This window comes from Fringilla coelebs, assembly GCF_963513975.1.
Source record: "Fringilla coelebs genome assembly, chromosome: 18".
Classification (NCBI taxonomy): Eukaryota; Metazoa; Chordata; class Aves; order Passeriformes; family Fringillidae; genus Fringilla; species Fringilla coelebs.
Genome location: NC_140044.1, coordinates 3,307,955 through 3,325,005, shown reverse-complemented (window position 1 = coordinate 3,325,005; position 17,051 = coordinate 3,307,955). Strand labels below are relative to the sequence as shown.

Sequence of the window (17,051 nt, the reverse complement as noted above, 5' to 3'; positions counted from 1 at the left end):
CTCCAGCCTGCAGCAGGGAGCACTGAGAGAGCTGTAACTGGGACTGAATCCAGTAACCAACACTTCACAGCACTGCTGTGGAGTGATAAAACTCCCAGCAAAAGAAAAGCCATCCTTTTTCCTTTCTGCCAATCAAAACCAGCCCGAGGTCACCTAAGGAAGGAGCTATGTGAAACTCCCTATGTGCAGCAGAGAGAAGCACTTCCCTGAAGGCTTTAGCACTTGTTTAAATGGCCAAAAAAGGCCCTGGGCTACTGAATTTCTGGCCACTGACCTTTATATTTGTTTATTTTAAAGATGTGTCACTATTTTTCTCATAAGTCAAACAATTGAATGATTTCTAAATTCTCTTCCCTCTGACCTCTTCCTTTCTTCCTGTTTTATTCTAGAAAGACTCATTCAAGAGTAAAATATAAGGAGTGGGTATGGCCCAAATGTTGCAATTCCTCATTCCACAGATTGCTATCACTATTGCAATTGCTATTCCCTCTGGATCCAGAGAAACCCACACAAAAGGACACTACAGAACGCACATTTGAATAGTATATGCTAGAAATATGAAATAAAGACTTTGAAGTATCTTTACAAAAATACTCCTCAATAATTAGGAGGAAAGGGCATTACTTTTACACAGGGAAAGTTGCAAGTGATGCCTTCTGCTCTGAGCAATGTCTCAGATGTTCATTTTGTGGATACAGGTAATTATTAAGTTCTGTGATTGCATTACCCCCATGGAATCATTCCCTCAGGCTGAATTTGCTTCTCCAGACACAGCAGCATCACTTGGCAATTCTGCTTTTGAACAAAGCTGACTTGACCTACTTTGATCAGCGTGCTGGGAGACAAGAGGTGGAGAGCTCAAGAGAAGGGAATTCTGGAGAATGGAGGAAATCACACAGACAGCTTTGTCAGACAGCTGAGAGAGATGCTGCAATTCTAGGAGCCACTGGGACTTCATTACTCACAAGCTGAGGAGTGAGTGCGACCAGGGCTCCCTCCAGCAGCTGCCTCAAGGAGAGCTGCAGTTCTGCTGGCAAAGACACAGCCCAGTGAGTCCAGGGCCTACAGGCTCCTTGCACAACCATGACAATTTATGTTTAGGACGTGTAACACCTCTAGCAGACCACAGTTGTTTTACACTTCCATTGTTCTGTCCATACAGATCATACAGTTTATACCATACACCAGTAGAGTGCTGGTGAAATCCACAGTTCCCTCAGTAGCAAAGGAAAGTGGATACTATGCCTAAATACTAAATTTTCTGTTTAGGTAATGAGTCACACCAGAGAAAATTCTGCTCCTCTGTCTCTGCAGCCTTAACTAAGAAAAGGCCATGGAAGCTGCAGAGCAGTTGATGAAGCTGTGCACTGGGTTCTTCTGGCACTGAGCATCCCAAATGCCAGATCAGCATCCTGCAGGACCTGGCCCATGGATGACCTGTCTGAAGAAAGCTCCTCTGCTCAGGTCTCCTTCCACCATCACTTCCAACCAAGCTGGTCCTGAAAGCACCTTTCTTACCACAGAGCAATTAAAGGGGAAACTCCCAAACCAGCATCCTTCCCTTCACTCTGGTATTAATTTAAATAGTCTCACAGATTTGTGTGAGCACTCAGAATTCCACCAAAATAATTTACAGGCTCCTACTGGGCTAAATGTGCTGAAGAATCAAGCCCCAGCACGTGACAGTGTCCCATGGGACAGACACCATCAAGCCTAGGAAGTGTCACAGCACTTGAGGGCGCTGCTGCAGTAAATTTAACTCACCCTAAAAACCTTGACTTGGTTTTATTATGAACTCAAGTCTTCTGTTCAAATGTCAGTGCCTGGTGTTGACACTGACTTACATTATTGCTGTTACACAGTGGCCCTATTTTGGTAAACAATGAGCAGAAATTAGTCCTAACATTAAACATTCAAGGTTAGCACCTAGTTATGCCTTCAAATATTTGCACAAAATGATAAAGTGGAAGGACGACACAAAAACAGTTTCATTCGGATTTTTTTTAAATTATAATTTCCTTGCTTTAGGTTAAATGAGAAAGTGTGAGAAAGAATATGTGTTCATGGAACTAAGCAAAAAGAAAGTTGGGGATGAAGTGCCCATTTCTCTTGGAAGGGATACATGAGCTGCTGTAGTTCTTTACAGGCATGTTGATTACACTGTTTTGCTCTATTTTCCCTGGTCTTTAATGGCATCCTCCTTGCAAGGGCTTCTTGGCCCTCACAAACAAACCCACACCCCTCCTGCACTTTCCACCTGCTGCATTCTCCACTGCATCCTTCCTTCCCACATTCTCTGATATTTTTGCCAAGGAAACTTCGGGGTGATTTTCCCCTCGCATCTATCGGGTGGGGGATTTCTCCTTTGTGCTAAGAGAGAGTAATAGAACCTGGAGCTAAAGCCAGGGTTAACAAAGCCAGGATCCAGGGCAAAACAGGGGCCAAAACAATTGCAGCAAGGCCCCAACATTGCTGCTCCTACACCTTTCCACTGGGACCAGTTACCCACCAGGACATCTCCATTTGGCAGGGCTGGAAATCTTTCAATCTCATCTCTTTTCCTGCCGACCCAGCACTAGCTGGAATCTTCTGTTAACAGCCAGCAGAGTAAACTGCTGAGCTTCAGATTTAGCATTTTACCACGATATATGAAAACCTCACACATCTGCAAAGTTCAAACCTTCTAGGAACAATTCCAATAAGATGCTTCATGTTTCCTGCTCCATGCAAAAACAGAAAAAAAAAAATAATCTCATCTATAATTGACCTTGACAGATATTGAGAGCATTTGGTACCTATTAAAACTCCTTTAAGATGAAACCCTCTAAACTATAATAGGAAACGTAAATCTGAACTTTACACCACATTTTGTTCACTGGAAACACTACCATGGTAGGTTCAGTCACTTATCTTCCATTGAAAAGCTATCTTGAAATATGTACAGAACTAACTTTTTAAACATTTATTGAGCAAATAGAACCCTTCTATTAGGGTCTGCTTTTTCATGCAGACTATTAAAATTAGCTTGGAGATCTGCATAACTTTGTTACTGTACTTCTGTCTGGTCCACATATACGCACAGGGAACAGTTGGAGAAATGCAAAAATCCACTGAATTGAATTTTCTACTGAGAATTATCCCTACTTGCAGCTTGGGAGACCATTAGAACCTCTATCTGACCACATCTAGGAAGCAGAGACAAAGCCAGGAACTATTAACAGTGAGCAGCTCTGTCTTGGTTGACACAAGGGCTGCTGTCATCAGAACCACAACCCACTGAAGTGTCAACAAACAAGTCCTTAATCAAAGGACAGGAGGAGAAAAAATTTTGGCAGTTTTAGAGTGTCCAGGGACACTACTCTCACTTGAGAAATAAGAAGGTCCAGCTTGGAAATAGGGCCAAGCCAGTCAAACCAAAGTGTTTGACTGTCCCCTGAGTTAATCCAAGGAAAAGTTGTCTCCCCCCCAACACTGTCCTCACTGCTGTGATCAGCTCCTGAGTGTGAGGGTCCCTCCCAGAACTCACTGTGCTGAGACACACTGTTTTCCATAAGCATCTGGGTCAGATGTGACACAATCCCTTTCTGGAGAAAATTTTGGGAAGCACTGGAAAATTGCTGCTTCCCAAGTCACAGAAGCAAAACTTTCTCTATGCATAGTAGGATGCAGGTGGAGGATTTAAAAAATTAAAAAATTAAAAAATTAAAATTAAAAAGATAAAATAGGAATCTCTTCTAATAATGCAGTATGGCACGCACTCTCCTTGTGACATCTTCACAGGAGAGCTCCACTGAACCAAACTGCCCCCACAGACCTCACAAATTCATGCCCTCCCAGCCCTGTTCCCATGGGGAGCTGGCAGGGATCTCTCCCACCCTCCAGCACAGCTTTAGCTCTTTGGCTGTACAAAAATCCCACTTTCCCTCCTCAAACACAAAAGCTCCAGCAGCATCTCCCAGGCGTCCGGCGTGAAGGGATGAGCCACTTCCGTGCTCCAGCACAAACCCTGCTCATCCCAAATGCACAAACACAAAGGGCTGCTCCTGCTCGCACCCAGGGCTTGCCCAGTGCCTTTTGCTGTCCCTTTTGCACCTCACCCAGTGCCAGGCTGTTCATGGAATGCTGCAAGGGCTGCCCACCCTCAAAAGCACAGAGGCTGCAGAGCGCCGGGGCAAGACCTGGAGGTGGTTCAGGGCCTCTCACTTGATGGAACTGTAAGAAAATTGGAACAGTCCGTGTGGTTTTGGCATGAAAAAAATCCTGCCTGGCACAAGGAATGATTGAGCGTGCTGGTGGCTCAAGAGAACCAGGAGGGGCAATGAGCTACAAAAAGAATATAGGACTGAACTACAACCTCCCCATCTCAAAAGCAACTACAGATCCCGTAATCTTAAAAGACTTAGAAGGAGCACAGTTTAAATTTAATCATTTACTATTGGCTATGCTAATAATATTACCTGAATAACCAACAAAAATATTAGAATTTCTCTGGAATAAATTCAACTACTTAGAAACTGATATTCTGAAAAGTATCTGTGATCCTAAGGCTTGTACTATGTCCTGGTGGATTTTCCACCATTTCCTGCATTTTCCATGTTTTCTGTGACACAGAAGAACTCAAGGAAATGCTCCCAAGAGTTCACTCATGTCCTGCTAGAGCAGCCACCACCAAGGATTTCACGAGCCCACATTACATTTTATTTGTGTAAAAATCCTCCACACCCCTCCACGGAAGTTTCAAGTGATCAGAAGCAAGTTGTTCACATTAAAATTGCAATCTCAGATGATTATTTTTAAATGACAGAAAATTAACCATTCTGAGGTGAAGCTTCACAAGTATCTCTGGAGGCAGAGAACTGAGCTTTTTGCTCTTGATACAAAGAAATATTCCAGTTGTTTCAAAATACATTTGCCATATTTTAACCCTTACATTTATAAGGTAGCATGGATGAAAATCCTGTTCTTTGAGAATAATACACCAGATAATATCCAGATTTTCCATCTCATTCTAAAGGCACAACGCTTACATGCAAGCACAACACCCTAGCAAACTCGTTACGACTGTACAAATACTTTTTTAAAAAAATTATTTCTGGAAGCCCAGCAAAAGCTGGGTTTGAAATCTCTCAGTGGAATTACATTTTCGTTCAAGCAACACCACACAGTTTGGAAGCCACGGAAAATATCTATTAAGGCAGCTGCTAATTTAGAGAAAAAATTACCCCATCTGGAACAGCGTCTGCAGCGCTGTTCATTGCACCACAAGAAAAATATTATTGTACTGCAGTGTGTGAAGCCTTGTAACAAAGATGACGCCAGGTCAAAAGAATCTAACTTAGAAAGAGAAGTTGAGGTTAAGGTCTTGCTTTTACTGTAAAAGATAAAGTCCAAAAGGAAGTTTAACACGAGGGAAGGGGTGGAAAAGGGATGAGCTGAACTGACAGCTAACAATTCTTTCCCCACCTTAATAAAGGTTTCCGGCTCCAAGAAGATGTCTTCCAAGAATGTAAATTAAGAAAAGTAACTTAGGAAGCATTTTTTTGAATGTAAAGAAATTTAAGCATAGCAAGAGTGTTATAGAGCAGATTGCTCAAGTAACACTTAAATAAATTAAGAGATCCCCTTTGGAATCTCTTGATTTATTGAAGTGTTACTTCAGCAATTATATCCCTGAGTCGGAAACTTTGGCGCCTTAAACAATGGTGAGGGTAAGTCAGGTATTTATTGACAACACCTAAAAGTCAGGGTGAGTAAGGGGGTACCAAAACTACCAAAATGTGTAACCCAGGGCTTTTTTTTACATGAGGTGCTTGCCCATGCAGCAGCACTGAGTCTGAGCAATCCCCTCCTCAACTGCAGCATCATTTGCCATAGAGATCTATCAAAAACTCATCTTCTCAAGAAACCCCAAATGAACCCTGCCCATGGAGCAGCAGTGGGCTGGTGCCACAGTGCCATCCTGGGTTGCCCAAGGAGATGCCTGCAGCTTCCCCAGCACTCCCTGGCCCTTGGCTAACTCCATCTGCTGGCACTGTCGTGAGCCATTTCCTTCATTCTCCAGCCCAATTTCACATTAGATCACTCCAGCAGTATTGCTAAGAAAGAGCTGATCTGTACAGGGTGAGATCAGTGGGAAATGAAGATAGTAAGCGTTCTAATACCATGCCAGGCTTGTTGTTGAGTAATCCAGACTTTGGACAAACAAAATAGCAAGCAGTTATATGGGACTACAAACATCTGTTTCCAAGAGGTGTTCAGATCATTAGCAGCTAATCTATCTCTCTGTTACATTCCCTGCCATATGCTGGGGGATAATCTCAGCAAGCAACAGGGATTTTCATCTCAAATCCTAACAAATCTGCTCTACAAGGCTTCATAGTTTTTCTTATGTCACTTACGAGATAATACCTCTAAGCTGCTCCTCTCTGCTCTTTCTATGCCTTGTGTATACTCCATCACAGCACCCAACAGCTCTTGCAACCTGCCCAGTAAAAAGTGACAATTTCTCTGTGCCATCCTGGAAGAAAATCCCCTCCCTTGTCAAGAGTGATTATAAAAGAGTTTATCTCTTTGATAAACTCACACTCGGGCTGCCCCCTCACCCTGAGTCCCATCCTCCAGAAGAATGATGGCAGTGGATTTGAAACAGTCTCAAATGAAGCGTGGCACACCAAGCTCAGGGGGTGAGGATTTGGTGGTCCTGCCTCCTGCCAGCCCCCACAGTGATGAGAAGTTCCTGCAAGCCCAGAGTTTCCACCAGAGCCACGAGCGGTGCTGCTGCTGGCGCGGAGGGACGTGCGGACGGGATATTTTTATCTCCCCTTCGTTCCCATCCCTGCCAATCCAAAACAAACTTGAACTAGTGGGAAAGATGGTTCATGATGAGAAAAGGATTCCCTGGCTCACTCTGCCTGTCACCACTGGATACATGGATCCCTGCCACTGCAGTGGCACAGCTGCATCAGCCCTGGCTTCCCAGCTCTCAGCAACCTTCCCAGACAAAACCAGCAAACCTACTGCTTGATTTTTAGCAGCTGAAAAGCAGCACTAAACCACATAAGTATTATGTAAAATGATCTTTTTCTAAGTATATGTTTATTGTGCACAGAAGAAGTGGATTTAATTACAAACAACTGGAAGTTTTTAAACAGGCTGGATTGCCCCCTACTCCCTTTCTAAAAACTAAGGTTTGGCAGCAACTTTTGGGTTTCATTGCAAGTCTTCTAAGTATTTCCTTGGAAAGACTTTACACTTGGTCCCAGGCAAGAAGTCAAAATCAACATTTAAAAAGCATGCCCTGCATAATTTCCAGGATTCAGCAGCATTAAGGTATACTTATGGAGGCCAGGAGGAGAACTGCTTTTTTATGCACAAAGTCAAAAAGCACAAAGCTGGTCTTCAGACAAGGAAGTTTATATTCCAAATAATATTTTTAACTACATGTGGTCAAGTACATAACTTATCAGGCCTTTCCTCAGCCCCCTCCCAAAATAATCCTGAAGACTAAATACATTTGCAGTATTTAGATTTTCCTTAGACCTCGACTAGAAGCAACAGATTCTCAAACCTCCTAATGCAGAATAATTCAACAGCAAACAAAGTGTCAAATAACATTTTCTTAAATTCCTTTGTACCATAAAACTCCCATTTGGGCTTGACAGTGATATTCAGCCTACATTGGCTGGTTCTGCACTCAAGTGGTTACACCCAGTTTCAAGGTGTGTCCCTGTGCCTTGCCCAGGGGATGGAGTGTCCAGGTGGGATGGCAGCACACAGTGACTCTGAGGGCACAGTGGACACTGCCCTGGCAGTGAATAATCCCACTGGAATCACAAGGATATAGACATGTTTGGGAACTATCCAGTCAAATTTCATGTTTATTTTTGTTTGGGGAAAACAGACGAGAAGGAGCATTTTCCTTGTGAATATCTGAAGTGCTGTTAAAAACAAATACATATTCTTCTGAAATATGAGCAAGTGAAGTCCTGCATCACTCACAACCTAAACCCACAAAATGCTGCAGATGAGGCTGAACTTCACAGAAGCTGGGAGAAAGGAGAGCACAGGTAGTGTTAAGGGATCAGGGGAGAAAATATCTTTCAGCTTTTACAGTCTAAAAGGAATTTGTTCCATGCTTTTCATCCGCAGAGAAAAATCAGTTGTATCAAATTGTGAATTTCCTGTGTGGAAGTAAGGCAGGGAAAGCATCAGGACAGTATTTCACAGAGTATTTTTCTTCCAAGCAGACAGTTTTAACGGGTATTTATAAAAAACCCAAAACATCTGAATGCAGATTTTCAGCTCACAATCATGCCCTTCTCCTCAGTGTCTACATTTCCTCCCTATGTTAAGTCCCAGTCACACAAATCCCCCCATGCTCCAGAAAACCTCCCAGCTAACCAATGATCCTGAGATTTCAGCATTAAAAACAACCAGGAAAAATGCAAACCCAAACAAATACAGCCCACAAACTAAAAATTGTGTTTGGTGGGGGGTGGGGTAGCAAAGAGGAAGAGGTGGTGTCCGTGCAATGAGGATGACACAGAGAAAGAGGAGGTCAAACTCTAAAAGGTGCCTTTTCCCCCTCATTTCTGCAGCAGCATCTCCCCATCAGAGCTGCCAAGCAGGCACAGCTGGACCAGAGCCCCCACACATCTGCTGGTTCCCACCCCAGGCTCTCTGCTCTCCAGGGCACGTGGCCCCAGATGTGTTTGGCACCTCCACCAAAAGCCAGCACAGCCCATCACCTGCAGCAAAGAGCCTGACAGGACTGCCCAGCTGCTGGTGCCCCACTGAAACTGCTGGGACCAAAACTGAAAAGCCAGAAAGGACCAAAGCCTGGAGAACCCCTTCCTCCAGCCTGCAGGGGCTGGCACACAACACACATTCACCAGCAGCAGGCCCATCATCCAAACTGTTCCAGGGCACCAGGAAATCTAAAGGGGCGTCAGTGAAATCAAAAATCTCTGCAATGTGACAGGAACAACTTACAGCCAAGGGAACAGCACACACCTCACAAGCTGCTCTGCAAGGCAGCCTCAGCAGGCAGAAACGGCATAAGGGCAAGATGTGACTGACTCCAAAGTCAAAGGAAAGCTCTCAAAATGCAAGCATTACATTATAAAAGCAACTTATTTGGGTTTAAGCCTCCTGTAACATAATGCAGAGGAAGCACAGCTGTGACAGCACCCGTTCCCTTTTCCAAAACACTGAGGCAGAAGTGGTTAACAGAGCAAGACTGTAGATTGTAAAACTGCATCTTACTCCATGCTAGGAACCAACCCATCCTCCTCAGCATCCCTTTCCTTCACTTGGCCAAATAAAAATATCAACTTTCTGACACCTGCTGCCATCCCTCTAGATCCCTCAATGCAGAGAATGCCCACCAACTTTTCTGCCCTTTAGTGACACACAGATCTTTTAAAATGCTGCCCAGACACAGACACTGTGGGTTTTCTTTGCAGAGGGAACACATTAGAGGAAGTAAAGAAAACTTTGGCTGAGCTATTTATAAAGCTTGCATGGCTTGGTTCTCAAACGCTTCACTGAGCAGGGGAACAATAAGAATAAGTCATGGAGTTCAACTTCTCTTCTCAAGACACATTCTTCAGGTCTGAATATTGAAACCATCATGGATTTATATGCCTGGTAACTGAGCTTTCTCATGAAAAGCATCTGAGTTGTCCTCACACTGGGGAATTGCCAAGCTTTTTTCCTGACATTTTAAAATTGTGGCAATTATAAGGAAATTCAATGAAATCATGCATATTTGTGAATAAGGACACTCCCAAATTTAAGGGAGCCAGGGAAGAACTACATGTAATTAACTGCATTCCTCGAGGCTTTTCCTCCAGGGAAGCCCTTGCACAGGAGACAGTTCAATTTAAGATGTCCCAGGGGAGAATACTGCCAACAGTTGCACAGAAGCAAGCAAGACATTTTGCCTGCTCTGGAAGCAGATGGTGCTGACCAAGCAACAGGATCAGAAGCTCAAAAAACTCAAAAAGAGAGCACTGTTGGGGTGGAGTTTGAGCTTTAAAAATAAAAATTCTCAGATAACTCTGAAACTGGATCCATGGCTACAGATGAATGCAGCCTCTCTAGAGTGATGGATGATGATCTTTATGCCACCAGGCATTTAATGAGTGAAAAAACCAGATTACCACTACACAGAGATGGCATCTCTGCTGGGGAAAGGGAGAAATTATGTACATTTATGCTGCTGTGGCTGGTCCTGGGGATCCTTCAGACTCCTCATCCCCTTCCCACAAAAATTCATGCTTACACATGCACAGAGCATCCCTTCAGCATTAGCTACAACTGTGAAAGTCATCAGTTTGCAGTTGAGATCCCTGTGGAGAACATTCACCTTGCCTCACACAGCATTGCCATCCATTAGCAGCCCTCCATCCTCACACACTCAGAGCAGTACAGCTCCAGCTTTTCAGACACCTTCCACTGCCAGACCCTGTTTGAAGCAGCTCAAGCTTTGCCAGACTTCAGATATGCTGGCTGGAGCTCTCCACACCATGTGTCTGCCTGAGGCTAATGAGCTTTTTGTTTATGAGGAGGAAAGTCACTATCAGGAGCTCTCAAAGAGAAAAAAAACAAATGAAAACAAAACCAACCAAAACAAAACAGAACAAAACAGGACATGAGAAGTAGCTTGCCTCTCCCCTTCCTATGAAATTTAAAATGGGAGCAGGAGAGAAATTACTTTACCAAGTGATCTAAAGCATAGAGGTGCCACTGCTGAGGACATTGCTGTTCTGAGATTCAGCAAACAGTCACAAATCACATCACAGCTGCAGCCAGCATTTCTTGCACACTGGGTAAACCTTTCTTAAAGTTTGCAAAGCTTCCCAGTTATTTTTGTTTGTGGTGAACATATTCCAAACCAGAAGGTCTCCATTTACTGACTGAAAAGGCATCACATTTTGGATACAGCAGTGGGAACTGATAGGACTCCTCGTGCAGAGGCTCCTCATTGCAAAGGAAGATCCATAATTAGCATTCCACCTCCTTGTTTTCCACAGCAGGATTGTCATGTCTGCACTGGGAAGTACTGGGCAGAGGGAAACCACAGATTCCCATGTCCAAGTGTTCTTGTAGTATCTGGTAATTATTTGGAGCCCTATTGGAAAATATTGTAATTCCTTCACCACTAAAGACAGTCCATTTGGGAAAGTGCACACTGCTGCCTCTCCAGCTGGTATCACAGTGTGCTGCAAGATACACACATCACAGGCATTCCCTAGGATTTTTTTGTCCCATTCCTGCTTTTCTTAAAGGGGAAGTTTGGTATAAGATGTTTAATGTGAAAAATCTTGTTCTTGAGAATTAGGAAGCACTAGGATAAAGATTCCCTCTACATTTTTAGCCTATTTTGTCCTGTACATCTTTTACATGATCTTCTGATAAGGATAACATGCTTTTCAGCTGGGTGTGTGCCCTCTCTTGCAGCTCATAATACATGGGGCACAAGAAACAAACTGGTTGCAAGCGAATGAAAATCTTGTAAAGATGGAATTTTCTCAAGTGCTCGAGCACATGTCTGTCTTTAAAATTGGGTGTCTTCCTCTCCCACACCATCCCAAGAGAAGCAATGCCAAGATAACCACCTCCCTGTGAGCTAGCTAGAGAGGGAATCACCACAAGGGAAGGGATATTTTGTGGGATTTGCCTTTACCTGCTGCCCTGGAGAACCAGGCCAGCTTCAGTCTGCTACAGAGCTTCCACCAGAGATAACCAGCTATGCTTCTCACTCCTGGGCTGCACTTAGAGCACCTAAAACTCCATTTGCAAAAGTGCTGAGTGCTCACAACAATGAGGTCCATGATCTAAATACAGAAAGTATTTACTTAAAAAAAAAAAAAACACAAAAAAAGTTGTGTAGTATGGATTAAAATGAGTGACATGGCTGATATAAAATCAGTGGTGCCTTTGGACAATTTCAGCTTTAGTCTTTGGTGGCATTTCCCTCTCCAGCATCCACAAAAGGAGGAGGATACCACCTCATTTCACAGCAGTGCCATGCACTGACATTTGTGGAGCATTCAGTCCCCACAGTGATCAGTGCTAGAGCATGAAGAGTTCAACAGTTCTTTATTCAGCACAGGGTATGGACTGAGATAGGGCACAGGGTGACACATTGTATGAGGAGGATAAGAATATTGAATAGCTGCTCATTCACTACACAACATCCATCTTGTGCCCTGAATGGACTACCAGCCCTGTGGAAGAAAATACAATGTAAACCATACAAAACAGTCCTTAATTATATGGCAGGCAGGGGCTCACCATGCAGCACACACACAGAGGGTGACTGTGGTCAGTCTTCACGCTGATATTTCCCAACTTTTTAAAGTGTGTTTTTCTTCTATATAATTTATTTTCCCATAAAAACTTCCCATTTGCATACCTTATATTCATATTTGCACCAGCATAAATATTTCTGTTAAAACCATTTTTACTTAAGCACTGATGTAGGGAAGATTCAGAATGGTTATTTTATAAACTGTAGTTTAGTATAAATTTTTAGGGTGACAAGTGTATACATCTCTATTCATATATTGGTATCTGCAGTTCCTTTTCAAGATGGGAATAATCTACAAGTACTTTTTACACAGGCAAGAGTTCAGCCTGAGTGAAAAAGCCAAGTACACAGAGATTGGCAAAGCGCTGAGAGGGGACCAGCTCAAGTTCACTTTCTTATAGCAAACCAGAGTCATACTTTCAAGACTTTAAAAGAAAAAAAAAATATATATATATAGAGGAAAACCCACATTACTGTCACAAGTAAGAAAGCACATGGGTAATAGAATTCTTTTATGACAAAGTTTAAAATCTTTTCCCCCATAACTACAGACTTTCACTTTTAGAGCCAGGATTGTTCTCCAACAAAAAAACAACCCCATGCAATGAAAAATCACCTCCTATTCCCAGTAGTACCCCTGAACTCACACTACGCTGCCAACAAAACAGTGATTGTAATCTTGAAGTTGTGACTTGTACAGTTCACTAAACAAAATCCAGTCAGATTACACCTGGTTGAACATTTCACAAAAACAAAGCAAAAAACCTCCCACTGCTCTGCTGCAAGTACAGAGTCAGATTATTGCCTCCAAAACAGTGCAGATGCAAGATCTTTGCTCTGCTGAAATTAAGAGAAGTTCCAGGGCTTGGGATTTTATCTTATACAGCAGCAGTGATGGAAAAGGACTGAAAAATTATTAAAGAAACCTAAATCAATTAATGGCATAAAGCTGTCCACTGAGTAACTACACTGCACACCCCTGAGCACCCTAATAAAATTATGAGCTTGTCCTTCCAAAAAAAAGGAACTACACCATGAGAACATAAGTATAAGGTGGGCTGAAGAGCACAACGTGAGTGATACTCTGAGTAACGGCTGTGTAAATTACACACACACTAGAACACCAAATCACAGTGCACAGTGACTTTGTGCACTCCTGCACAGCCTGGACATAGGAAGGAACACTCCACATTCCCAGCACAGCCCTTGGAAGTGCACAAGCTACTGCAGCCACATGATATAAATAATTTGACCCTGGGGACAGCACAGACCTGAAGGATCAGAGCAGTTTTCATCTAAGATCTGTTACTCTCAGAGAAAGAGCTGGCACCCCTGGTGCCCCTTGCTGTCCGTGTCAGCAATGCACTCCTACAGGAGCATGTCAGCCTAAAAATCTGGAACACAAGTGAGAAACTCCAAGTACCTACTGCAGCTTTTGCCATTGAGCTTCAGCCCAAGCGAGGAGACACTTCTGGCTCTGCACTTTTTCACCACCCTAACTCCATTCCTTAGAGGAAGATTCAGCTGCAGCTTTAAATCCCAGCTGGATGCTCCTGCCCCCATCATTCATCATCACCCTCTTGCTCAATTTGTGTGTGCACTCCCAGCACAGACACACTCAGCTGTGGCAGCAATACCTGCTGATGTACATGAAGGATCACCAAATGTACCCCAAACTTCGTATTCCAGTTTAGAAATAGAAAATCCTCAAAGCAACAGTGAGAGTGGGATGCAGGGGAGAAGCAGCAAGGGAAGGAAGCTAACTGGAAAACTGACAGTCCTCGTGCAAGGAGCAGGGAAATGGGTCTCTTAGGCATCCCAAGATTTACAAGAGGGCCAAAAAGTGACTTCCTGCTATTCAAGTCCAGGCTGAAATATAATAAACGACTGCCAGCATAACACTGACTCATATCCATCAGATTTATAAATCAGTATTTTGACAAAGAAAGCTCTGTTGGCTTCACCATAGTCAACTCTAAACCACTCAGATGTGTTGTTTAACCCACTCAGTGTTCAATGTCATTGCAGCAAAACCCAGCTCTTTATTAAAAACCAGGCAACTGAAATACTGCCGACAGAAGACTGTATCAGATAGCTTTTATGACTTAAAGGCTTGCAGATTAACATCAAAACTAGCCCTGCTGTTGGATATTTTTTCTGACTTATTTAATCTACAAAGAAAGAAAAGTTCTCACGGCTCCTCCTTCACGCACTTGTTCACTACAGAACAAACTGGAAATACATTAAAACACCAAATGGTAACACACCTACAGGTATGGGGTGCTTGAAAGGAATGCACGTTGGGTAGAGGTGTGATTCCTTACCAACACTCACAGCACATGATGCTTTACTCTTCCCACAAGTGTTGCTCAACCCCCTTCCCATGAGAAGGAGGGACACCTTTATGAACAGACTTGCATCAGTATAGCTGCAACCACATCAAAAGAAGCTCTGCTTCTGGAATAGAAACTTTTACCACCAAGATGCAGAAAACTAGGTCCAACATTGTTTTCTAAAGCTCCTTGAAATTCTGCTTCTCTATTACAAGCTGCAAACACCCGCCAGTAAGATGAAGGCCAAATTTTGCTGTTTATGCCCTGCGGAACCACACATGCTCCAAGCGTGAGAGGCGCTTAAGTTATCTGTGAACATTTGAAAATATTCTCTAGTATTCCAAGCTGCTCAGGGTGACCTGTATTCCACCTGCATTGCACTGAGGGGCGGAGGAGTGGACACATTTCCAGCCTCCTTCAACTTACCTGAAGGCCAATACATGACTTTCTAAGCCTGTTTGGGTTGGGGTCGTGCACTACACAAGCTCAGACATCACACAATTGCATAATTAAAGCGCCTTTCCATAGGGTACCCTCGGGAAGGCAATGCCGGTGCTGTCACCGTGTAGAGCATCCCTGCCCGTGCGCCCTGCGCAGTCCAGGGCAGGGACGAGCTGCCATGCAGGGAACAAGGGCTGGTGCACGGGGCAGCGCTGGATGGAACCGCACAGCCCGGGAGGCTGCATCTCCCCGCTGTGCATTCGGGGAGGCGGAGCGGACAACGGCAAATCACTCCCGCACACGGAAAACTCGGGCTTCCTCCTTACGGGAGAGCCGCCCCCGCTGCTGCTGCCGCGGTCCCGCTGCATGGCTCTGTGTGAGCAGCCAGCGTGGGGACAGCGTGGGGACAGGCAGCCGCGGCCCCCCGTCTGATGTTCTGGTGCCGAGCATCACCTGGGGTGCGGCTGCTCCTTCCCTCGGGCCGGCCATCGGCTCCTGCCGCACACGGCAGCGGGCGCGGCCGGGCACGGAACTCCCCAGCCCCGGTACCCCGGGCCGGGCACGGCAAATCGCGGCCCCGTTCCCCCCGCGCTGCCGCAGCCCCGCCGAGCCTCCGGAGCCCCCGCCCGGCGCCGCCGCCACGTGCGCGCCCGCCCCGCCCCGGTGCCCCCGCGGCCGCCGCCCCCTCCGCCCGCTCGGGCACCGGCAGCGGCCTCGGGCCCCGCACCTGCCGGGCCGGGCCGAACCGCGCCGCCCCGCTCACCCAGCAGCAGCAGCCGGTGCGTCTGCTTGTACTCGCGCTTCTCCGCCTTCAGCGTCTTGTCGATGCTCTTGCTCCGCTTCTTGTCCGCCCGCTCCTTGGCCACCAGGTCCTGCCGCAGCCGGTGCCGCACCTGCGGGTCCCCGTGCTCCGCCGCCGCGGGGGTGTCCGGCTCGCCGCGGCTGCCGTAGGGCGCGGAGGGGTGCGCGGCGGCCAGGCGGGAGCGCAGGCTGTAGCACAGCCCCATGGTGCCGGAGCCACCCGCCCTACGGCGCCGCGGGCATCGCTCTCCGCCGGGGCGGGCAGGGCGAGGCGGCGGCGCCCGGCGGCCTCTTAAAGCGGCCCCGCTCGGCCGGCGGAGCGCGGATCCCGTCCCGTCCCGCCCTCCCGGCCGGTCCCGCGCCGCGGCCGGCGGGAGCGGCCGCACGTGATGCGGACATGTTTACCGTATTCTCTGGAAAGCGGCCCCGCCGCAGCGCCGGCCCTGCGGGGGAGCGGCCCCCGCGCCCCCCGCCTGCCCCCCCCCAGCGGCGGGGGTCGCGTCCCGGGCCCGGCGCGGGCCTGCGGGCTCTCTGCGGGGAGAGCCGGGGGTCAGCGCTGCCCGCTCCCCGCGCCCCAAAGCAGCGGAGCCAGCGCTGGTTTGACGTTTCACCGTGGCTTTTGCCAGGTCGGGACCTGAGCCGACATCCCATCGTGAGGATGCTGCGGTGCCAGGGAGAGCCCTGGTCCGGTGAGAGCTCGCGTCTGGTTTGGACACTGCGCCTGAGCTCCTCCACACAACACCTGAGCCCACTGGAGAGAAGGACACTAAGACCTGTGCCATTTTCATGCCCCATTTTAAATTCACTTCCTGCCACACACATATTTGTCAGTGACTTCTTGTTATTTTCTACCAATGCCGTCATCCAGTGGAGAAGTAACTGATGAACTTCCTCTGGAGGCACCGCATCTGTCTTTTGACAGAAAACTTCACGTTCAGCTTCTCAGTTCTCTCAATTTACCTGGCCTGGGGTGGTGATGCTGATTGTGGCTGTACCCCCTTCCCTGGCGGCGCGGGCTGTGCACAGCACTGCCAGCTTTGTCATGCTGTATTTTGTACTCATCTCCGGCCAGCTCTGAGCATTTACTTATGAGATGACTAATGCTCTCTGGGGCCTGGCCACACATCCTGCGCTCTGGAATTGAAGCTTTCCAATCAGCT

The 17,051-nt window shown here is 46.3% G+C and overlaps 1 protein-coding gene across 1 annotated transcript in view; it reads right to left on the bottom strand.

The window, feature by feature from the left end:
* Positions 1 to 16,204, bottom strand: part of GNAS (GNAS complex locus) — a 124,637-nt gene extending 108,433 nt beyond the window's left edge. The window contains exon 1 of the mRNA XM_084217624.1: positions 15,854 to 16,204. Within this exon, the coding sequence (XP_084073750.1) occupies positions 15,854 to 16,097 (244 nt within the window). The 5' untranslated portion in view covers positions 16,098 to 16,204. The remainder of the gene's footprint in view (positions 1 to 15,853) is intronic.
* Between the last annotated feature and the right edge of the window lie 847 nt (positions 16,205 to 17,051).